This window comes from Equus quagga, chromosome 8, assembly GCF_021613505.1.
Source record: "Equus quagga isolate Etosha38 chromosome 8, UCLA_HA_Equagga_1.0, whole genome shotgun sequence".
Classification (NCBI taxonomy): Eukaryota; Metazoa; Chordata; class Mammalia; order Perissodactyla; family Equidae; genus Equus; species Equus quagga.
This window is the reverse complement of record NC_060274.1, coordinates 91,078,544-91,103,654: the sequence shown is the minus strand read 5'-3', so window position 1 is coordinate 91,103,654 and position 25,111 is coordinate 91,078,544. Positions and strand designations below refer to the sequence as shown.

Here is a 25,111-nt window from a genome sequence, read left to right as displayed (position 1 = left end):
TGCTTATTCCTCCAGGTAAGACTATTAGGAAATAAGGATGTTGATATTTTTGGAGACCAGAATCACTTACCTTGTAAATTTGTGTTTTTTTCCTCAGACAAGTTTTGGTATTGTCGGCTTTCACCAAACCACAAGGTCCTGCACTATGGAGACTTGGAAGAAAGTCCTCAGGGAGAAGTGCCCCATGATTCCTTGCAGGACAAACGTAAGTGGCTCTCCTGTGTAGGAACCCTGAATTTGGGTTGTTTGTTTAGTTTCCTGGTCACAAAATATGGTGCAGAAAAACTATCAACCTAAATAAACCCATTGAACATGTGTCATCTTATTGTAAGTGCTGGCCTGAGCATTCTCCTCAACCATAAGACCTTGACAAATTTGGGGTCTGGGACTGAACGGGGGAGGGCGTAAAAGGAATGCTCACGTCTCTTTCCTGAAAGCTGTAAACTGGGGTTCAGACATGCATATTTGCATTACTCATCCAGGTGCTATTTCAAGGAGAAAGAAACAATATAAACCCGATTCTGTCAATTGTCTTTTGCTGATGACCCAAAATAATTCCACATGAATTGTGAGCTTTTGATCTCTACCGCATTTATTCATTATAGTTTAGCATGCCCCATAATGATAATGCAGAGTTAATGGCAGATCCAAGCATGGCTAACTTACTCCAGAGAAGTAACTCAGACACTGAGAAAATTTATGATCAATTACATTCTGTGGTTGCTAAGTATTCCCTGAAATAAATACTATTTATATTTATTTGCTATTTCTGTACAATGTCTGTTTTAATGTGTGTATTTTGAAGAGTCAGTAATAGCCTAGATTGTTTTAGCCCAAACCAGGTTCCAGGTTTTTTAGTGTCCAAATTAAGCATTGTATTATAGAAACCTTAAAATACACAAGAGTGATGAATTAATTTGGAAAAGAAATGAGATGAAATGAACAGAGACTCAGAGGATATCCCAGGTGGAGAAATTAAAGAACAAGAAAACAAGTAAAGATACTTTTAAATAACCTTTAAAAGTCACATTGACTCTGCAGTGAGTCATATAAGCGTGTCTCAGACAGAATCCTTACCCCCAAGTCCTAGCGCCTTCCCTCTTGTCACCCTGGGGCCCGTGGAAGTCAGATCTGGACTGCCTTCCTTGCAGCTCATGGCCATCAAACACAAAAATAAACCCTGAATGGGAAATCCTGACACATTCAGTCTCTGTGCTGACATATCAGACAGACAGCCTGGAACGGTCTCTCTTCCTCCAGCTTAAAAATGGGACATAGTCTTTGTAGTGTCATTTAGGTCAGAAAGTGCTCTCATTTCCTTTCATAAGGAGCACTGCCTCCCCGGCCCACATTATTGACACTGTTAATGGGAAGAGAAGGAAATCTGAAACCCACTGCTGCAGAGTCTGGGGCAGTGTCTACACATCCCTGCTGGGAGAGGCGGGGGGTTGCGTCCCAGTCCTCTGCCTGTAATGACGACCCTCCCTTCAGGTCTCAGAAAGCCTTCCCCATCCCACCGTGGACAAGCTAGACCAGTGGTTTTCAGAGTATGGTCCTCGGAGCATTAGAGCAGCATCACCTGGGAACTTACTAGAAACGCAGATTCTCAGACCTCGCTCCGAGACCTGCTGAATCAGAAACTCTGGGGATGGGGCAGCAATGTGTCTTCACAGGCCCTGCAGACAGTTCTGATGCAAACTCAAAGTGAAGATTGCTGCCTAGATATCGCCCCATACCCTTCACAGTGATCCCCAAATTGGCTATCACCAATAAGTACGAATTTAATAAACAACAAAAGTGAGTTGATAGTGGGTTGCCAACTTTTAAGTTTGGCAAACAAGGCTACTAGAAATAAAATGTAGCTAAAATTTAACATCACATCCTTTCATTAAATAAAAGGGTTCTTGGGGCCAGCCCAGTGGCATAGTGGTTAAGTTTGTGCACTCCACTTGGGCAGCCCGGGTTTCACAGGTTCAAATCCCAGGCATGGACCTAGCACTGTTCATCAATCCATGCTGTGGAGGCATCCCACATGAAATAAAGATCGGCACAGGTGCTAGCACAGTGACAATCTTCCTCAAACAAAAAGAGGAAAAAGAGCAAGATTGGTGACATGTTAGCTCAGGGCCAATCTTTCTCACACACACACAAAAAAAAGACTCTAGATCATAAAAAAGAAAAAAAAGTAAGAAAGACCTAATCTTAGAATAAGAGACAGTCCCTTCTACTAAATTAAATTAGTTTAATGAAAAACTCACACCGGTGTTTTCATTTCCCTCTATTTGCCAACTGGCGAAAACTCCCTCGTGAACTAGGAACCGTCCAAAGCCCAGCAGTCTGGAATGACTGCTCTACAGTGAGGAAATGAAGAGTGAGAGGTCACTGTGGGTCAGGGCAGCCAGAAGCTCTATACGAAGTCTCCCACAGCCTCGTTCTTGACCTGACCAAGAAATAGGGAAAGTGGTCTGGACAGAGGAAGCAAACATACCTTGATTCATTCCTTCTCTGCATGGCCCAGTGGATCGGCTGTCCTATTCACTGGACATATCATTTATAGGGATATAATCCACTTCTTAACCCACAGATAGGCATTTGATTGGCACTGATTGTAGGTTTCATACGCAAGACTCTCAGTGTGCTGGTCCTATTGCTTAGGAAATCAGTAGCCCTGCTCCTAGAGAAGGTCAAGGTGTGGACGGCACCTGAGCCATGCATAAGGGCAGTTCCTGGGCTTGCCCGAAAGCTGATGCCCCCCAGCTCTGCAAGGCCCACACCTGCAGGAGCCCAGGCTGAAAATAATGAGCTAGAAACCAGGAGTGTGATGCCAGGGAGAGCCGGCTTGCCAGGGTGATTGCAGAAGATCGCGGTCAGAGCTGCAGACCACCAAACAGCTTTTGGTAGTGGCCACGGAGTGATGCTGGTTCTGGGAAAGGGTTGCGGCAGCCCCTTCTGACACTGGCTTCAAAACTCTTGTCTGCCCTTTTCCTCTGCAGCCTTTGAAATCCAGTAATTTGGAGTTTGAAAGAGCTGCTCCATTTATCCATTGCAAGTTAAACCAAGAATCCATACTCGTGCAGGTGTGTGCATATGGGAGGGTGTGTGTGTGTGTGTGTGTTGGTGAGATTATATCTGTATACACATGTGTACCAGCGAGGGGGTGTATTCATATAATGAAGTAAAATGAGGCCATTATGTGCATGAGATGAGAAGGCCCCAGCCTAGGAAACTAAAGTTTGCTGGTTCAGGCCTGCAGGCCTCCTGCCACCTGGTTTGCATTTCATTCCAATTTTGCATTCTGACTGGAGCAAAGTAGCCCGTCCTCTTGGAGCTCTTAAAAGTCAGAAACCTCATTCCACAAGAAAAATGAGATGTTCCTTTAATTAATTTCAAGTGTCATTGCCCTTACCATGTACGATTGCCCTCTCTTGGGACCAAGGGGAAAATTGTCTTCCTCCCCTTGAGTTAATCAGTGGTGAATGTTGAGATATTGATGAATCAAATAGTGTAATTGAATCCTCTTAATACAGAGAGTGTGAGTGAAGATTGAGGGCCTCTCCTTAGCTGTCTTCATCCCTAAAGGTTTAGGAAATATCTCCTCTCATATTCTTTTTGTTTGGCAGGAAACATGGCCCTTGAAAATTCACATCTCCTTACATCGTCTCTCACCCCACATACCTCCCACTTGGTTTACAGGCTCTCATCACCCCCACTAAACACAGACTCCATTGCTTTCCAGCCATGCCCCAGGCCCCGAAGTACCTCCCTTTGAAAGAATCTAGGCCAGCACTCCTCACTCTCACATCAAAAGGGCTGGGGAGGAGAAGGCTCACCCCCTCACACAGGCCATTAAGCCTATTACAGTAGATGAGAGGAGCAGCTGAGACAGCAAAACAAAGCAGGCGATTTGGGTCATTGAAGCACACTGAATAATTCAGGTCCCTCAATCTACAAAGAGAATCAACTTTGATTATTGATAACAAGAATCATTGCAAATAACATTTATTGAGTGCTAACTGTATGCCAGGCATTGTGCTAAGAGCATCACATAAATTATACTCTCAACAACCTGAAGAGGTAGATATCATTGCCCTTGTTTTACAGGTAAGGAAACTGAGGTACATAAAAGTTAAGTAACTTGTTCAAGGTCACATGGCTAGCAAATAGCAGAGCAAAGATCTGAATGCAACTATCCAGCTCTGGGGCCCTGATTTTTACCCACTGCTCTGTGCTGCCTGGATTAAAAGCCAACAGTGATCTTGGTCCAGCGTTAGGAGTTAATTCTCAGAGCAACCCTATGAGATAGATGACGTTATAGTTCCATATTGCAGGCGAGGAAGCTTAGGCTCCAAGAATGTAAGCCCAAAGTGGTACAGCCCGTAGGTGGATCTAGACTTCGTTCTGTGATTCCAAAGCCACAGCCCTTCCCACCACCCCGTGCTGCCAAGTTAGAGACCAGATTCTTCACTGAACTACAGTGGGATCAGCCTCTCCCTCCTCTGTACCTCTGCCCACATGAGCTTCTACATGGAGCTGTGCATACAACAAGTGCTCCTGGCTTACTAGCTACTTCCCACGGTGATGTCTGCCTCAACTTGACTCCCAGTGGTGGAAGCTAAAACAATTTTTATCATGGTGGCCACATTTACTTTTTCAATGGTATTTTTGTTTTAAATCACGATTACAGTTCCTTCCACAGGTATTAGCAATCACAGAGTTTCCTGAACATATCTGAAGTGATAACCACATCTGGGGCTGTGTTTAGCATGATTTGGAGTGCTGATACCTTCCAAACATAGGGAGAAATCATGACCTAACAAGGGACACAGAGTGGAAGAAAAAGCAGTAGTCCCAGCTCTGTCCCCCACTAGCCATGTGACATTGCATAACTTATTTCCTCTCTTTAGGCCTCAGTCTTCCCATCTGTGAAATGGGAATGTTGAATTAGATTGTCTCAATCCAGCTCAAACTGAAAAAAGTACTGAAAGAAATGAGGCCATGCCCCAAGGAGTTCGAGTGGGCATAGGGCACCAGTAGTGACCCTCCTGGTTCTCATATTCTCTGGGCCCCGCTTTTTTATGCGGCCCCCACAAAACGGGCCTGATGGAAATACTAGCCTGGTTTTGAAGTAATCCATAATTCTCTGCTGCCTCCTTAGAGGTAGATTCAAGGGACTTGAGTCTGGTTTTGCTCACAGGAATAGAGAGGATGGCATTTTAGCCCTTCTGATGCCTAATCTTCCCGTTGCATCTAGAGACAAACTATGCAAAGAGCAACCTTTAAAAGCCACGCTGTATTTTTAGAATTTTGTGTTTTCCTTTTAGCCATAATCCTGTGAGTAATCTAGCAGCTTATCTCCTTGACAGGGAACAATGCATATAAAAAAACATAAAATGTGTACTGCCACAAGCATGGTGGAAAAGAGCCTTTTCTCCCCTGAAGCTTTCTCATTAGAGATTCTGAAGACTGCTCCCATGATGGACTTTGTGTTACTCTTATCCCCTTCCATATGGTGGGTTTTCAAAACCAAGGGGGAACTTACTATTTATAAGTTGTAGACACTCGCTCTAGTCCATTGACCACATTATGTATTATACAACAAAAGGCTTTCTACAAAGTGGACTTGTGACTCAAACTCCATCTGAAGCTTGAGAAGGTTTTTTGAATTAGTATGTTAATTACATCAAATTCACTGGATTTTCCATTGAAAAGTAAACCCAACTTCCCAAAGCGCCCATGTGTCCCCTCCTGGGTTAGTGATTAGGCAGTCAGATCAGCCACTGAGGGGAACAGAGCTGATCGTTGGTGATGAAAATGGATTTGAGGAGAGCTGAAGTTGGTGGTTGTGGTCAAAGGAAGACTGATGAATCATGGGGATCAATTACAGGAAGACGCCAATCCAAAGGGGCCAAAGGGAGGCAGAAAAGGCATCCAAGGTAAAGAGTTATGCCACTCAGGGTAGGCTGCATTGCTACATTATGCTGCAGGAACACAAAACCCCAAAATCTTGGTGGCTCAGGACAAAAAGAGTTTATTTCTTGCTCACATTACATACCTGATGTGGGTTGTCAAAAGACTGGTCCACACAGTCACTCAGGGACACAGGCCTATGGCTACTTTGCCTTCCTAGAGCTGCACCATGGGACATGTGGCCTCTTCTGCCCAAAGGAGAGGAAAGCCAGATATTAGTGGGTACAAATAATGTCTACCAAAGTGTTCTAGAATCAGGACTGCAAGATGAAGGAGCAGACATGGTGGGACAGAGAACAGGGGGTGCCTACAGGGATTCCTGAAAGAGTTCATCACAGCCTCACTCTTCTCTAGGGTTAGAGCAAGTTCTAGAGGTGTCAACAGGTTTGGACAAAGTTCTTGGGAATTTTAGGGTACCTGGAAAATGTTAATTTTTAAGGGACCTTCCTATTGTATCGTTTTGATATTCCATATATTTTATAATTTTATTTCATATAAATATCACTCCCACAACCCAATTCCCCAGTAAAAATGTGTGAACTTTAATTATGAAATCTCTCATTATCTTCATCATTAAGGGAGTTTGAAAAATTGACTACTCGAAGCTTCTACAGATGCTGAAGGCTGGGTCCCAAGGGCCCCCCTAGATTCACAGTCCCTTGTGGGACTGAAAGATTAGGGATTGGTGAGGGACAGATGACTTCACAGTTTTTTTAAATTAAGGTTCCAAACCATCCTACTGCCTTCTCTCTCTCAGATGATCTTAACCAAAGTTTTAGATGCAGAAACCTTTCCATGTCTTTTATCTTCCTCCGAGTCCTGAGTAAGACGTGAGATAGCATCATTTTATCTAACTGCATTATTCTCAAGATCTCCAAGATAAATTCCAGCCACCATTTTCCTAACAAAAAGGAATGCTCCCTTTATTTAATTGAGTTTTGTTTTGTTGTCTATAGAATAGGGGGAATAAAACCTGCCTCACAGAACTGTCGTGAGAATTAATGAGACGGTAGAGAGCGAGAATTTGGAGAGTGAGAGTTCAGGACTGTTTAGATGCAGATAAATATTTTACAGTAGGGCTGCTTTCCTGTATTGTCCAAAACTCAGAAACTGAATCAAGGTAGATACTGTAGCAAGAGATGCTAATATATGTGAGGCACTTGGCATTGTTCCTGGCACCTGGATGCCCTCCATAATATCAGAATTAGTGCCACTATTGCTATTATTATTACTGCTGTTTCTAATACCATCACTTTTTACAAAACTCGGATGGGATTTTTTTTAGATATTTGTTTTTGAGAACCAAATTCTGCTTATGATCATAGATTTTTCTCCCCAGGGATGCTTTTTACCAGAATATAAGCGTATATCTTAGTTTCTAGTCTTGGGACACTGCCTGACTTCTCATCTTCTTTTCACTTCTTTTCTCTTTTTGCAGTCGTTTCTGGGAATAGCAGCTGCACTGGAAGACTCCATGCTTAGTCCAGCTTCTTTATTGACAGCTAAGCTTTCACATGGTGTAGTTACTCTCATTTTCTTTTATGAATTGCAGTGCCGGTGGCAGATATCAAAGCTGTGGTGACAGGAAAGGACTGCCCTCATATGAAAGAGAAAGGTGCCCTTAAACAAAACAAGGTATGATTTCCAAATTATTGCAAATAGTTGTGTCTGTACAATGCAGTCAGCGACTATAGTGGGCCCAGCCCTTTTTAGTAGCAATGCTTGTGTGTGTGTGCACGTGCGCGCACACGCATGCACACACGCATGCTGTTGCACATCTCTCACTTGGCTCTCTTTCTTCCTTTCCTGATTCCTTTCACATCTCGTAGCCTCATTCTTTCTCTCCCTGATCATTTGTTGAATCCCAACCATCTCTTCCATTCTCTCACTTCCTGTCTACTTCCAGCCCTAGGAATTGCCCTCTCACTACTGTCACCTAGTCCTCTCTCAAGCTTTCTCTGCTCATTCCCATCCATTCTCTGGGCCTCTCCTAATCTCCCATTTATATTCATATTCTTCCTTCTCTTCAGTCTCTTTCATTCTTTCCTGCTGTTATCATCCCCTTAGTAGCCTGTCTGAGGTCTCAGTGAAGGCTGGGAAAGGCAGAGACCATAAGACTCAAAACATTTTAGAAAACTTTTAAGGGCCTGATATCCTTCAGCATCATGGAAAGTGTGGTGAAATAGCTCAAACCCAGCTTAAAGGAGAAAATTTCCCCAAAGGTGTATATTTCTTAAATCCTCTTCACATTGCAATCATTTTCACCCTCTCCTCCTAGTTTGCCAATTGCTGTTCACCATGACAGCCCATGTTCCATAACAGAGGGTGTGGGAGGAGGCATTATCTGAAAAAATGGAAGCATTTCCTTTGCCCCAGGTTTGGAAGTCTTTGCCCTTGGAGGGCCCATTAGGGAGCCAATTCTTTCTTTATACCTCTTGGCATCTTGTGATACATAGTACCCATCCACTAACAAAATTACCCAGATTGATCTAGGTGCTTCAGCCACGTTGATATCAAAAATATCACATAGATCAATAGGTTGCTTCTTCACTGCTCAGTGTGAGTATCTAAGAGGAGTACCAACATTATGCACATCCTACTTATCAATCAGGGTTAACATGAATAATCTCTGCTCTGTAATTTCAAACATTATAAGGCAAAGAGGAATTCATGTCTGCATAGAATGACTCTATCTATGATTACGGAAAAGCAAAAGTACTTACAAAAGTACTGTTTAGGAAGACAGAGGAGAGTGGATACTGCCAAGGAGGCTGATAGCAAGACCTTTGCTTCTTAAGTTACATAAGTATAACTCACCTCAAATCCATGTGAACTCCTTCTTTGTCAAGCCTGCCACAACACTATCATCTAATGCACTTAATTGAAAGCATAGTGATATAAGGGCATGCCTAAGAATCTGTGGGTCATCTGTTACACAGCATTTCTCTCCTCTCCATGATGTGGGGAAACAGGGATTCTACAGCTCATCAGATTCCAGAGGAGCATTCTTAAGTCTAGCAGCATGTCCCCAACCTTCATCGTTTTCCTACTGTGTGGCTGCCTTCCTTCAATACCACCTGATATATAGAGCACAATCTTGAGAACACTGGCTCTGCTCAACTCCAGCTGAGGTCCCTGTGGTTATGTAACACTTGGAGCTGAGCAGGAAACAATGTGAGGAAATTGGCAAGAACAAGAGTCTATAACCCAGAGAAGGTCAGGACGGGTATAGGTGGCAGCAAAGCAGTCTGCCAGGATCCAAGAATTCTGAGTAGGGACAGAGAGAATTATATAAAATAGGTGTGGTGGGACTTGTGGTTTCATCCCCAACGTGTAAAGTGCTTAGGAGTTGTCACTCCTATCCTTACAGTAAGAAGAAACTGAATAAAGTGAAAATCAGCAATTGTCTTGGGCCTAATAGAGAAGTGAGGTTGCAGGGCACACTACCATCCTGAAATATGGAGAATTATGTGCATCTAGCAAGTCACAGCCAGAACTGCTCACCTGGAGCAGAATCCACTGGAGCCGTAAACTGTAGGATCACTTAAATGGCATTTCTGATGAATTGCTATAGGCTGACTGTGGGCTAGTGTGAGAGTGAGAAACTCTTGAGGATTACAGTCTTGGGAGGGGCATACTTTCATGGGCTTTACTTCCAGTAACCCTAGCATATTCTCAAAGTGAAGATCAGAGAAAGACTCCCCACCCCACATTGGCTCTGGCAGAAGAAAGGAGAGCACAATGATGAAATTTGCCACAGCCTTCTCCATAACAAAGTCCTGTTCTCCAGATCTTTTTTTCAGCGAGGGGAAGGGAATTTCTCCCATTGCATCCCATTTTAGCCTTCCTATCTCAACTGCGGGGTTGGGGTTGGGGGAGACAGAATTAACAGTAGTCAGAGCCTTAAGGAAATGGATAGGAAACTCTGCAGCCCAGGGAAAGGGAAGAGGGCATGGGAAAAAACTCTATCACTAGAGAAACACTTAAGAAGGTGACAGCCACAAGATATAAAACCCCTAAAACATGGAGATTTAATTGGAAAAGTATAGAATGCTATCCCTCACCCATATCCTACCACCACACCAATGGGACTCCAAAATAATAACAGTGGATTATAGCTGAAATATCTGCAAGAGACAAACTCTCTCTGAGGAGGAGTACTTAGGGAAGCCCAAAGTCAGGAGAAGAGACAAAAACAGGGATACTAGAGGAATTAGAAACCTCCGGCACTTATAGCTACAGAAAACATTAAACATATCCCAATTCATTGCCACATTAACATAAATCATCACTTTAAAGGTCTATGTATCTCACTTCCTATTACCTGATACAACATGTCTGGATTTCAACAAAAAAATTGCACACCTGCCAAAAAGCAAGAAAAAACAAGCTGAAGAAACAAAGCAATCATCAGAACCAGACTCCAATATGACACAGATGTCGGAATTATCAGACAGAGGATTTAAAATAACTATGATTAAAAGCGTTATAGGCTCTATTGGAAAAAGTAGACAACATGAAAGAACATATGGGTAATGTAAGCAGAGAGATGGAAACTCCAAAAATGAATCAAAAGGAAAGGATATGAATAAAAAACTGTAACAGAAGTAAAGAATACTTTTAATTGTCTCATCAGTAGACTTGACATAGCTGAGGAAAGGATTAATGAGCTTGAAGAGTCAATAGAAACCTCCTAAACTGAAATGCAAAGAGGGGAAAAAAATGAAAAAAACAGAACATCAACAAACTGAGGGAAAATTGCAAAAGGAATAACATACATATAATTGGAATACCAGAAGAAAGAGAATAGAGCAGAAGAAATGTTGAAACAATAATGGGCAAGAACTTTCCAAAAGTGATGACAAATATCAAACCACAGATCCAGGAATCTTAGAGGACACTGAGCAGGACAAATACTCAAAAACCACACCTAGGCATATCATATTCCAACTGCAGAAAACCAAAGATGAAGAGAAAATCTTGAAAGAAACAAGAATGGGAAGAACACCTTACCTATAGAAGAACAAAGATAAAAATTAAAGTGGATTTCTCATCAGAAAGTATGCAAGCAAGCAGAAAGTAGAGTGAAATATTTAGTGTTGAAAGAAAAAACCCACCAACCTAGAATTCTATAGCCAGTGAAATTATCCTTCAAAAGTGGAGAAATAAAGACTTTCTCAGATAAACAAAAACAGGGAGTTCGTTGCCAGCAGACCTGCTCTGTGAGAAATGTTAAAAGAGGTTCTTCAACCAGAAGGAAAATTATGTAGGTGAGAAACTTAGATCTACATAAGGATGAAAGCACATCAGAGAAAGAATAAATGAAGGTAAAATAAAAATATTTATTTTTGTTATCCTTAATCCATGTAAAAGGCAACTCTTTGTTTAAAGTAATAATAGTAACAATGTGTTGGATGCTTATAGCATATGGATAAGTGAAATAAATGACAGCAAAGTCACAAGGGACAGGAGGGAGGAATTGGGATAGTCAAACAGGAGAAGGCAAAAAAAAAAAAAGAGAGAGAGAGAAAGAAACAAAGAACAAATGCAACAAATAGAAAAGAGTTCCAAATATGGCAGATATTATTCTAATGATATCAGTAGTCATTTTAAATGTCAATGGTCTAAATACACCAATTAAAATACAGAGATTGTCAGAGTGGACAAAAAAGGGCCCAATTGTATGTTTTATACAAGAAACCCCCTTTAAATATAAAGATGAATATAGGTTAAAGTAATGGGATGGACAAAGATATCAAAATACATAAGGAAAAACTGATAGAACTGAAAAGGGAAATTTGCAAATCTATTATTGTACTGGAGACTTCAATACCCCTCTGTCAGTAATTGATAGATCAAGTGGGAAGAAAAATCAATAAGGATTTTGGTGACCTAAACAGCACCATCAATCAACTTGATCAAATTAACATTAATAGAAAATCCACCTGACAACAGCAGAATGCACATTCTTCTCAAGCTCACAGGAAACCTTCACCAACATAGACCAGACCAAATTCTGGGCTATAAAATACATCTTAACAAATTTAAAAGAATAGAAAACATGTTCTCAGATCACAATGGAATTAAACTAAAAATCAATAACAGAAAGATAGCTGGAAAATCTCCCCAAATATTTGGAAATTTAAGAACAGACTTCTAATAACCCATAGTTCAAATAAGAAGTCTCAAGAGAAATGTAAAAATGTTTTAAACTAAAAAGAATGAAAATATAACTTATCAAAACGTGCATGATGAGGCAAAAGCAATGCTTAGAGGGAAATTTATAGCATTAAAAGCATATATTAGAAAAGAAGAAAAATCTAAAATTAATAAAGTTTCCCCTTTATAAAACTAGAGAAGGAAGAACAATTTGATCCTAAAGCAAGCAGAAAAAAAGAAATAATAAATGTTAGAGTAGAAATCAATGAAATTGAAAACAGGAAAACAGTGGAGAAAATCAAAAAAAGTGAAACTTCATTCTTTGAAAAGATGAATAAAATTGGTAAACTTCTAGCCTGACTAACCAAGAATAAATGAGAGAGACACAAGTTACTAACATCAGAACAGATGTGGAGATGATTATCTCATTTGAGCAGACCCACAAAACAGAATAAATGACATTTTCCAACTTTCTTTTTATTGTCATGGCACTCATAGGAAATTGTATGGATGGTTGGAGGGATGGATGGATGGATGGATGGATTGATGGTGGATGAATAGATGGATAGATGATAGATAGATGATGGATGGATGGATGATAGATGGATGGATGGGTGGATGCATAGGTGGGTGGGTGGGTGGGTGGATAAGGGGGGCCCACTGCTATAAGCACATAGATAAGACTGCAATTGAAAGCTAATTCCCAGGATTCACTGGCCCAGATGTTCCAGCTACCCCCAGGTCTTCCAGGCTGCCTTGAGGTCTGAGAGATTCAGTTGCCAGCCTGGCTCTTTCATTTGCATACGCATGAAAATTGTCTCACAATTCTTATAGTGTTCACACACCTGGTTCATCAGACAAAACATCAAAAGGCAGAAAGGAAAACCACAGTTCTAAGAATTTACTTCCTCAACCCTCCACATCTACACCCCTTCTTCCAGCACTCTGGAGGCCTGCTTCTTCCTACCTCTGGGGCTTCTAGGTAGGAAAGGGGAGACCTGCAGCTTAAAAGGAGAGTTGACCAAAATGTGTCTAGGAGGTCTGTCAGTGCAAGGTAGTGGGCAGCAACCAAGGCATGTTGCTGGCTCTTTGGACAGTTTTTCCAGCTAGAGAGTAGGTTCTGACATTTTGTGCCACAGGACTTTCAGTTAGCTTAATGGCTGAGCAAGGCTAACTGAGACATTAGCATCCTTAAGGGAGACACTTTGTTAATAGCAAGATATTGGTAACTAACAGAACTTCTCACTGATTCAGCACCTGATATGCTGGACACTGTCTAAGGCCTTGGGAACTGATCCTTTCCCTTGAGGCAGAGGCATTTGTTCATAGAGTCATTCACTCAGGCAGCATCGGAGCACCTGAGATCTGACAGCTCTGGGCACAGAGTGATGAACAGGGCAGGCATGACCCTGTCTTCCTGGAGCTTAGAGTCTAGCAAGTTTAACAGAGGTCAGCGAATTTCTGTGGAGACAAAAGGTACTGGCTTCTTCACAGGGAGATTAGGAAATTTCTGAGACTTGAAAAGAATTGCCATGGGTGAGTGGAAATTCAATTGGAAGAATTTGATTTTTAAGGATTAAGGAACCTAAATTCAAACTCTGTAATTTATAAAGTTGATTTGTTGCTGTCTTTTTGAAAGTGGGCGTTCCCAGTGCTTATCCCACTGTATTTCGAGTGTAGAGTTAAACAGTCTACACGTAGTCACCAGAGGGAAGATCTGACCAGATCTCACTGATTCGAGTGGAATGTGTTTGATCTAAGAGTAGCTTCCATCTCACCATGTCCCAGAATCCAGCTTTTATTTTTCCAGTGTGATTCATGAACCTGAAATTAGAAGCTGATGTTCTAGCACCAGCTTGAAAACACTTGTCTTAACCAAAAGGCCTTTTACTTGGATTTACTTCATTCGTCATTCATTCAGTAACTGTATTGAGTATCTTCTTTATACCAGGCCTGTGCCAGATGATAGGAATCCAAAGATAAATACGACCTGGCCCCTGTCCCTGGGTGTCTAGTAGATATAAGACTTATGTATCAACATGCAATTACAATCCAAGGTTGTCTATGCCGCAGTAAATTTAAACACAGGGAGAGCCTGGGAGACTTGAGAAAGGCTCATGGAGGAAATGATGTCTGAGCTGGGTTTTGAAAAGGAATTGATAAGATGGAGAAGTGAGGGGAAGACTTTCCAGGAGGAGGAAAGAGTATGTGAAAAGGCAAAGGGGCCTTTCAACACATGAAAGAGCATCCTCTGAGAAAAGTTGACTTCAGAGTAGAGGATTGATGGGGACCGAGAGAAGAAACTGAGTTGGAAAATGATTGGCTGATAATGCTAAGATAGATTGGGGCCAGAAAGTTATGGCTGCCTGAAGAAGGTAATATCTTCTATTATTATGTACTATTATGAATGAGTGACTTTTGTCTTCTAAAATAGAAACTCAAACTCTTAGGCATATAGATGAGAAGCAATGTATCATAGCTATGAAATCTACTACTATTTCTATGTCCATATTTAGCACATACACATGCCACATTATTTCTTGTGTCTTTAATCAAAATACTTGGCCTTCAAGATGACCTAGACAGATGGTAGAGAACTAGTATAGTTAAAGTGAATGCTGTGCAAAATGGCCAAATGAGGCAAGTCATCCTAAAATAATATAAGGAATTGCAGCCAGTGCTTTATACTGAAAATACCTTGTATAAAACTCTACTTTTATATTCAGTCAATCCGTTATTTGACCCACGGAAGACAGAAGTCCCCAAACCAAGGTGCTATTCATGCCCAGAATTTCTCTGAGCATCCCCTGACCCAGCGTGCCTCGTCACTAGTCTTGGCCCCAGAGGTTTGAGTACAGGATCAGAGGCCCCAGGGTGGGGAAGGATCATCAGTTCTTCCTGCTTCCTCTATCCCCAGAAGTCACCCATCTGGGCCTTCCTTTACTTGATGAGGTGGGAGATGTGAATTAGCAGAACAGAGGATCAAGATAAGCTGCTCCTAGACATAATTTTTCACTGAATTAAATTCAGAGGGAATAAAAGACCTTAGGTAGTGAGTAGCAAAGCCCCAGAGCATCAGCTGTCTAAGTGAGTGTTGTGGTGTGTGACAAGAGGTCCCTGAGGGGGACACTGCCCCAGATCTGTGACTGCTTACTCCACCACCTTCTGGCACCTCTCTCCCTCACAGACAGTTTGGACAGGTGGCAGCTTCTGGAGTGTTAGCCCAAGAGGTGCCATCTCTCCCAGCTCTGCAGCCTCCCTGCTCCAGGTGCTGAAGAGCTGCCCTCCACCAATGATTCAATGACAACAAACCAGGGACGTCAATAAAACTCATTATAAGTGATAGCAGCCTTTAACGCAGGTGTGCAGTTCAGAGAATTAATTCCTCCCACCCCTCCCAGGCAGCTGTGGTGAAATTAAAGTGGGGATTGACGTTCTCACGAATTCCCCATTTCCTGCTGTATTTATCAGGAATCTAGGTCACGACAGCTCCGCTCATTCCTGTCTTCACCAGCATATGCCTTAGAAGGCAAAGCCCAAAGTTTTCAGGCCCTCTCTTTTTTCTTCCTTCTGCATGCCCCTGCAGAAGAGCAAGTGTCACAAGGACGACCACACTGACACTCTGGTCTCAAGTGACTTCAGCACCTAGTCAAGAGACTGTTTGGCTCTGATGGTATTCACGCTGGCTGTCATTGGCAAGGAGATCATTCACCATGTGACTGCCCTAAGCAAAGCAGCAGTTGTCCAGTGCCAGCCCAGAAATTCATTCATGATTTTCACCTTTTCCTACTGACCTTTGAGGGTCACCTAGTGCTGCTGTAATATATGGACTGGTTGTTCAAAAGCAAAGCCCACCCTCTCCTTTCTCTCTCCAATCTCTCAAGTATGAGTCAGAGTTTTTGCAATGAATGACACTAGTATTAGGAAATCATCATTTATATCAATGTTCATAATCTAAGAACAACAATTTTTATGAATTTATGAGATTAGAGCTTAACATTTTATTGAAAAAATGTTTTAAGGTTTTTAAAAGAAGAAAATAATCACCTATGATCCCAGCACCTTAACATAATTATTTTCATTTCACATATTTGCTTCCAGGCTCTGTCCACAAGTAGAAATTGTTCATAGTTGTGATCCGTACGTAAATAATGTTCATTTCTCCTGCTTTTTTTCACTTAAGATCAGATCATCATAATTATCATATTGAATGGCTGGCTGAGTATAATTCTCTGAGTTGCTAATTTGTTATCTCTTTAATGATTTACCCAAAGAAGGGAGGGCATTTAGTGTCTCATATTATGTGCTTACGGATAATAATGTTTATTGCTTCTGCTTGCTTTTGAATTTTTTTAGGAATAACGCAGGAGTGGGATCCCTGGTTCTTGATATGGATTGCCTTACTGAGTTTTTTAAAAGAATGACCCCAATTTATGGTACCACTGGTAGGGCCTATGTCCATTTTCATTAAAAGAACAAAGAGAGATACCAAACTTAATGGAAAAATTGTTTTTCGTTATTTGTTTTAGTGAGCACTTTTTAATGTGGTCAGTCTTCACTGGGCAGGCCTGAATGGAGGCTTAAGGAAAAAAAAATAAAAAATGAGGGGAGGGGTAGTTCTGCAGAATAGCTCCCTTCCATGACTTGGCATTCTTTCCTTCACTTGTTTCTATTTCTGGCAGGGTGAGAAGGCCATGAGAGAGTAAGATTCTGGTAGGTCTGGGCTCAGAACAAGAGCTGCCCCCTCTTAATGAGGGGACAGCTGGAGGCGAGCCAGACATAGATGAACTCCACAAGAGCCACAAATAGCCTGATGTTGACTGTGTCGGGAGAGGCATCCAACTAACACTGGGCCTTCGGAGTTCACTTTGGAAGAATTCAACCCACGTGAAGTTCTAAAATCTGGAGGCATTGACCTCATCTTCCTGCCTCCCATCTTCTTTCTGGGGCATTCTTAGTGTGAGTTACCAGCCAAAGGCAAATTCTCTAACAGATGTTAAGGCAGAAATGATGTGGAGAGACTGATCTACCCCCACCCCCGCCAAGAAAGAATGCCTCCTGTGTGAGCAGTTACTGAGAATGCAGCTTCCAGATCACAGCAGGGGCAAGAGGGGCGGTCATCAGTGGTGCCTAATACAGATACAAAGAAGGAAGGTAGGCTAGCACGTGTGCATTATAACAACACAGAACACCGATGTGGATACCCTTGGCCCTTCCTCTCCACATTAGGAGCCATTAGGGTGTTGACATGTGCGATGACTCTTGTGTTCCAAAGTTATATCCTGCTGACTTTTCGGACCAGTAGAATAATCTTGTACCCAATATTGTACAGTGCATACAATTTGAGAAGTATATTTTAATGTACATATTAGACATGATACTGAGTGTATTGGCCAAGGTCATTCAGCTACAATGAAATGACAGTGTCACTTAGTCCTTAGTCCTCTGGGTCAGGCTCATAGTCTGCACTCAGTAGATGCTCCCCAATGAATGAACCCAGGTATTCTGACTTTGGGCCCAAGCTTCTCCTTTATACCCTGCAGCTGCTATAGAATAAAATCTAAGTTTTGTGTAGCCTTTGCTATACTGTAGTTCAAAGATCAAAGGACAGACAAGTTGCCTAAAGGTAATGGATTCACCCAGAAGCCTCATTACTTCCTACATAGTTTCCACGTTTTAGGAAGTTCATACTCCTATGGGCATCTGTCTGTTTGGAGGTGATCAAAGATGGAGCAGCCCTTAATGGTGCTGATTGGGAAAGAGTTTACCATTTTTCATGGCCTCCCTGGAAGGCTGAAGAAAGGAGAGTAGCACAGCTTTGGGATTGTGTGGCCTTGGACAACTCATTTAACCTCTCTAAGCTCCTTCCCGTAAAGGGGGAATGATAACACTTGCTACATAGACTGTCTTGAGAGTTAAATGCGATGGTTCATGCAGACCTCCCCTGAATAGAGAGAAGGAAATGTGTTGTGAACCTTGAAAATCATGCTTTTTCCTCCCGGCAGCTTCATTGCTGCTTCCCTTGTCTGGATATGCAGCAGGCCCCACTCCACATTCAGTCTGCAGCCATTTGTAACTATAGAACGAATGTGCCAATTTTCCTTATGTGGCGTTTTCTCCAATCTCTTGTAGGAGGTGCTGGAACTTGCTTTCTCCATCTTGTATGACTCAAACTGCCAGCTGAACTTCATAGCTCCTGACAAGCATGAGGTAAGGGTCTCAGTGGGGTTAATTTATGAGAGAATGTCACATTTTCTCTAGAAAAACAAGCAGGAGAAAAATATTGGAAAGAAAGAAATTAAAAAAAAAAAAGCCCACCTGAGGAAAATCATGAACAACGAAACATCTTGTTTACTTGGAATAAAATGGAAACATCTTGAAAACCTGCCAGTTATAACAGGTTCAACTTCTTACTAGCTTGATCAGTAATTAGTTCATGGTTAAGAAAAAGAATGTACAAATGCTTCATACTCCGCAAGGGCATAATTGTGGAGGAAGAAGCGGCCCTGGTTACAGCTTTGGCTTTTATTGAATATTTAATTTTTGGTCAGGATTTTCCCAAGATGAACTTGTCTCTATTCTTTAAAACAGTTGATGGAGTAGATTTTCTTCCATGTTTCTTTAAGTTATTTTGAGAGATTTAGGGCTGTCTCTGCTGTTGGAATTTTATTTTTGAGATGCTTTTATTCCTTTTTGACATCTTGTTATATGTATAATTTGTTTCTCTTCTTGAAGCACGCTGTCAGCTATATTTAAAATATTTAGCATAAATCTAGGAAAATGCATTTGTAAGATGAAGCAGCAGCTATGATTGAGTTAACTTTTCTCTTGTAAACTAGAAGCCAACATCACTTGAAACTCTTATTTTTAGATGATACCATTCAAATTTTTGTTTTGCGTGTGGTTGCATAAACAGCTTTTAGAAAGGAACATTTTAATAGAATCTGACTTTTGTTCCCTGTTTCCCCAGGAGATTTAGCTCATTTAGAAGTTATTCAGTATCTGGTTTTCACTGGTTTGAAGCTTTTGAATCAAATTGTACATCCCAAAGAGATAGGAAAGATTAGACACAAATCCTGCATTTAGAATGGTGCTTAAATATAATTCTGTTACTTCACATTTAGTTTGCAGAAGGGTATGACTTTGTCTTCGTCTTCCTGAAAATAGATGCTGTGTCCTACTGTTTCTTTTTCTAAATAAAATTATGGTTGTACCTAGGCCACCATATTCAACATGTATAAAGCTGTATAGAAAACTACTTAAAATAGTAGAACTGTAGATATTATTGAAATCTATGCAGGGCTGTTTTCCCCAGTGTACGCTAATTCCAGATAACTAGCCTGGCTTACTCTGTGCCAGGCACCTTTTCATCCTTCACCTCACTTAATCCTCATATCATTCTAAAAGACACAAACTAATATTATCTCCATTTTATCAAAGAGGGAAATGAGGCACAGAGAGGTTAAGAAACTTGTCCAGGGTCAAACAAGTAGTAAGTGATGGAGCTGGGATTTAAATCGTGGCAATCTTGTTCCAGAAACCCATTCTCTTTGGCCCCTGCACTGTGTAGCTAGGAAGGGAGAAAGCAGGACCTGAATTCATAGGTTCCTGCCAATGCCCATCACTCAGCTTCAGCAATTATCAATTCATGGCCAATCTGGTTTCGTCTATACCCCACCCACACCCAGCTGCCAACCCCCGATTATTTTCAAAGCAAATCCAGATATCATATCGTTTTACTTGTAAATATTCCTGTGTGAATCTCTAAATCATGGAGTCCACTTTGAAGCATAACTACAATACCATTATCATACCTAGTTTTATAACATTCAAATACCACCATACGCAGTCACTTTTCAGATTTCTCCAATTGTTGCATTTGTGTGCTTTTTCTTTTATACTTTATTCAGATCAGAATGCAAATAGGATCCATACATAACAATTGGTTAACATGTTTCTTCGGGTTCCTTGAATCTATAGGTACCCTTCTCTGTGTCTCTCTCCATCTCTCACAAGCATTTTCCTTGCAATTTATTCATTGAAAAAACCAAGTCATCTGTCTAGTAACATTGCCAATAGTCTAGATTTTGCTAATTATAATTCTGTGTATCAGTTTACCATGGCTGCTTTAACAAATTACCACAAATTTAGTGGCTTAAAACAACATAAATTTATTATCTTAACATTCTAGAGGTCAGAAGTCTGATGAAGACTTTCCTGGGCTAAAATCAAGGTATTAAAAGGACTTAATTTCTTTTGGGAAGCTCTGGAGGAAAATCCACATCCTCGCCCTTTCCACTTCTAGAGGCCACCTACACTCCTTGGCTTCTGGCTTCCATCTATGTATAGCAATAGTGGGTTGAGTCCTCATGCTGTATCTTTCTGACCTCTTCCATAGTCAAATCTTTCTCTCTCCTATTCTGTTTCCCGCTTTGATTTTTAAGGACCCTTGTGATTACATTGGGCCCACCTGGACAATCCCAGATACTCTCCCTTTTTTAAGGTCAGCTGATCAGCAACCTTAATATCCTTTGCTATGTGACCTAACATACAGGTTCCAGGGAGTAGGACATGGTTTTATTTGAAAAGAGGGTATTATTCTGCCTATCAGAACCTGTGCTATCATTTCACATGTTCATCTGTCTCCTGTATTTCCTATTAAGTGGTAGTTAGAGAATTAATCAAATTCAGGCTCAACTTAAAGCAGCAGTGGTGGTGTGTTCCTCCACGGTGTCTGGTTGTCTCTCATTTGGGGATATTAGCAGCCATTGATGATTATTACCTAGATCCCTGGATTCATTAGATGTTATATAAGGTTGATATGCCAGTTCTATAATTCCTTCTTCATTTATTAGTGGGATTTTTACATAAAGAGAAACTGGCTTCATCAGCTATTTGTTAACCTGAGGTTATACAATTTATATATGATAGGCACAATAAATACTTGATTCTCTCTTACCAGTTTTCAAAATAATGAGCATCTTCCAAAGGAGATTGATGAGATATTTTTGGTGTTTGAGTATTATTATGAAGTTATGGATTTAAACATAATTGTGTTTCAGTAGGTTGCAGTTATTGTCATTATCAGTGTCCAAATTATCTTATCTAGGGAAAGTAGGATCACCTTCTTGTTGACTCCTGAGTCCTACTGACATGACCCCAGATATCTTTGACAACTTTCAGGCATTCTGGTATGACAAGATATTCCAGGCTCATGTTATTCATTTCCAACCTTTTCTCTATGAAGTTTTGGTCCCTTTTGGTAGGAAACAGTATTTATCAGCCAGAATCTGGGCATTAGGTATACTTATTACAACTTGGTTGGTCAGTATTTTTAGGCCTTTTAGTGACGAGAGCTAGGAGTTATGGGGGTTTTTTTAAAGACAAAATACATCATAAGTTCATACTGATACTTCTGACTCAGATTCAGTAGTACAGAGTTTTTATTTATTGGTAAATGTACTTTTTAATAACATTTTCTGTGCCTACTGCTTTTCAAAAGAAAAGCACCATAGAAGTGTTCCTGTGGGTTAAATTAATCTGTACTAGGAAGCTAGCCAGGACTGAGAAGTCTGTGTACAAAGAGCAGCAATCCCCACTGCTTAGGGATATACAGTGAAACAGTGTCAGAGCTGGAAGGGGCCCTAGACGGCATGGAGTTCAACGGTACCCATATCGGGAGGCACATCAAAATTAGCTGGAAGCTTTTCTAAATAAAATGTCCTCACCCAAGATCTACAAGATCAGGATCTCCAGGGTAGAGCCTAGGTATCTATTTTTATCAAAGTTATTTAGGAGGAAATAAATGTTTAGATGTGTTCAGAATCTAAGGTATTCATGAGGACACTAATTATTCCAGAAATCCCTTAGCACTCAACTGATGTTTAGATGGGTTAAATGCTTTGACTGAGATCACATAGCCAAGGCAAAACCGCAGTTCGACAGTTGAGGGCTATCGTATTCAGACAAGGGCCTCATAATGCACCCATGGGGCACCTTTTCAGCTTAAAAAGTGGTACTGCCAATATGCATCATTGTAGATTTCCATCATATCACTATGCCTTAAGATTTGTATATGGTTTGCAGTCTTATAGTACTTTTATTTGAGATCTGATGCACACAGCCCAGGTAACCACAGTGCAAAGGACAGGCTAACTAGGATCTGGAATTGCAACTTGACCCAGTGAGGGCAAGAAATGAGGGGAATCTAGAGCACATGCTAGAAGGAATACAAGTCCAACAGGAAAAGCAGAGCAATTGCTATCAAGAGGTCTTATATAGGACTAGGCCATCCTAACTTGTGAGCAGAGTATAACATCCAGAATGCAGGCAATTTTCTCAGATGCTGGTAGCAGAGGCTGGTTCTTTCACCAGGTATCACAGCTCTAATACCAGGTCATGGCAGGACTCCAGCCTCTGAGAGGGAAGCTGACAGGAGTAAGGCAGGTCCTCAGATAAACAAGGCACAGTTCATTTCCTCAAGGAGCTCATAGACTACTGGAGAGGCAAAGGATATGATTAATTTTATGAGAAGGAAAGAACCAAATTCTTAGTTGGGTACTCTGAAGGGCATTCCAAAACAGGTGATATCCCCAGGGACCACACCGCAGAGACCTGGAAGAGAGAAACCCTGGGAACTGGAGATCTGGGCAGAAGAGGTCCCCAGACAGGCAACCAAGCCACCTCGCATTAAGATCACCCAATAATTTTAGCCATTTTGTCCACCACATGTTGGCAACAGAAGGCTATCTCCTAGCTCTTTTGCTGAGAAATACAAAGGTGGAGCTACCATCGGCTCCAGGATAGGATGGGGCTGTCATTGTGAGTGCTAGGAATCATGTAGGACAGGCAGAGATTAGCTACTATACTAGCAACCAGGACTGGAGTCAGGAAAGATGCAAACTTGACCCAATGTTGAGTCCAGGATCATAGACTCACTGATGGGGCGGTAGAGATATTATGTTACACAATCCCGGAGAAGTCAAATCCTCCTGCTCTTACATAGGGCAGCATTCTTTGCACAGAAGAGTGCAGGATTGGAGTCAGATTCCACAGGTTCAAATCCTGCCCACTCCACATACTATCAAGTTATACAACTTCTCTGTGCCTCAGTTTCCTCAACTGTATCACAGAGAAGATAAAACAAATGTCAAATTCATAGAGATGTGGTGAATATTAAATATTAAATAACAATGTAGGCAAAGTACTTAGCACAGAGCCTAGAACGTGCTGAGTAATCAATAAGTGGTAGCTGTTGTTACTACTCTTATAATTGTCATCAGTACTCATCCTTGTCACCTCCTCTCCCACCAGTACTGTATCTGGACGGATGGGCTGAATGCGCTGCTGGGGAAAGACATGATGAGCGAGCTGACGCGGAATGACTTGGACACCCTGCTCAGCATGGAGATCAAGCTCCGCCTCCTCGACCTAGAAAACATTCAGATCCCCGATGCACCCCCACCCATCCCCAAGGAGCCCAGCAACTATGACTTCGTCTATGACTGTAACTGAAGTGGCCAGGCCCAGAAGCACCCCCCTTCAAAACTGGAAAATCTAGCTAACAGGAGAGAAGAATGAAAATCGGCCCAGGCCTTGGAATCCTCTTGGGTAAAGGGAAGCTGTGGGTCAACACTTTCTTTGGCCTCACCTCTAGCCCCTGGCATCTTTCTGCCCCTACCTGGCGTTTTGCTCACTGCCCCAATCCTGTTTCTAGACTCCATTGCTTTAGGTCACTTCCCATTGCCGCAGTCTACTGGTGGGAGAAGAACAAGACCCACCACCAATAAGAGAGCCAAAGGGCCCTTCCATCCTAACCCCAACAGGCACGTCCTCCTTCCTGGAGTATGAAAGCCAGACTGCCCCCAAACCTGCCTGCCAGACAGAGGGGAGTGCACCAAGGCTTGTGTCTGGAAGAAACAGCCTCGCTACTTGAGGAGACCAAACACCACCTCCTCATTCCCATTCTCTCTAGAGTTGGCTCATACTGCCAGTTCCATGTGAATTGAAATCTGCTTTCAAATCCCCTCCCTTCTCTGTCCCAGCCTTTGCCTTGCCCTGTTCTTCTCTGGTTCCAAGAGCAACAGCAGCAGCCTCATCCTAGTTCTCGCCAGCGTTGGGTCTCCCAGACACAGTCCACAGGTCCCATGCCCACTTTGCATTTGCACTGTGACCATGACCAACCTTCTTTCCTTGCCAGCTAGTCTTGGGTTTCCTTTCCCGGCCCCAGCCCAGACCTGCCTTCTTCATTTCCACACACCCTCCTAGCCCCTTAGCTGAAAGCACAAATGGTAATATCAGTCGTCATGCTACATCTTTAATGTACTAAACCTAAATGCCTCTAGGACAGGCGGTTGCTATCTAAGGATTTGGTGTTACATTCTCCTGAGGGCTTCTGCTGCAATACAGGTTCCACAGGATGGTCAAGCTGTCAGACATCCAAGTTTACATCATTGTAATTATTACAGATGTTGACAATTTGCAAGGGTTTGGGGTTGTTTTGTTTTGGTTTTTTTTGCTTTGTTTTTGTACAAAAGAGTCTAACATTTTTTGCCAAACAGATATATATTTAATGAAAAGAAGAGATACATAAATGTGTGTACTTTCCAGTTTTTTTTTTAATTATTTTAATCCTGAACATCTTCCTGAGAATAACATTCCCTTAAACATGCTGTGGAATAAAATTAATTGTGATGAGTTGGGGCGCTGGTGTTTTGACTTGGTAAGTCACGTTCTTGCTGCTCAGGCATCAGCATCACCTGGGAGCTTGTTGGAAATGCAGCATTTTAGGCTTCACCCCAGACCCACAGAATCAGGTGGTTTGTGTGCATTTAAAGTTTGAGAAGCACAAGCCCAGGGGACTTGACCACTGCTAGGTCACCATAGGCTCTGTGCATCAGTGAAGAATGTTACTTCTGAGAAGACCATTTCAACTCACTGCGAAAATCAGGCACACGGTGTGAAAATATGATCTATTCGTTTTTTA

General features: G+C 41.7%; 1 protein-coding gene across 3 annotated transcripts in view; it reads left to right on the top strand.

The window, feature by feature from the left end:
- The window catches only part of ELMO1 (engulfment and cell motility 1), a 520,286-nt gene extending 496,300 nt beyond the window's left edge, over nucleotides 1–23,986 (top strand). For all 3 annotated transcript variants that reach the window (XM_046670304.1, XM_046670303.1, XM_046670306.1), the window contains exons 19-22: nucleotides 98–205; nucleotides 7,520–7,602; nucleotides 18,259–18,336; nucleotides 23,440–23,986. In XM_046670304.1, the coding sequence (XP_046526260.1) occupies nucleotides 98–205; nucleotides 7,520–7,602; nucleotides 18,259–18,336; nucleotides 23,440–23,640 (470 nt within the window). In that variant the 3' untranslated portion in view covers nucleotides 23,641–23,986. The remainder of the gene's footprint in view (nucleotides 1–97; nucleotides 206–7,519; nucleotides 7,603–18,258; nucleotides 18,337–23,439) is intronic.
- The last annotated feature ends 1,125 nt before the right edge of the window (nucleotides 23,987–25,111 follow it).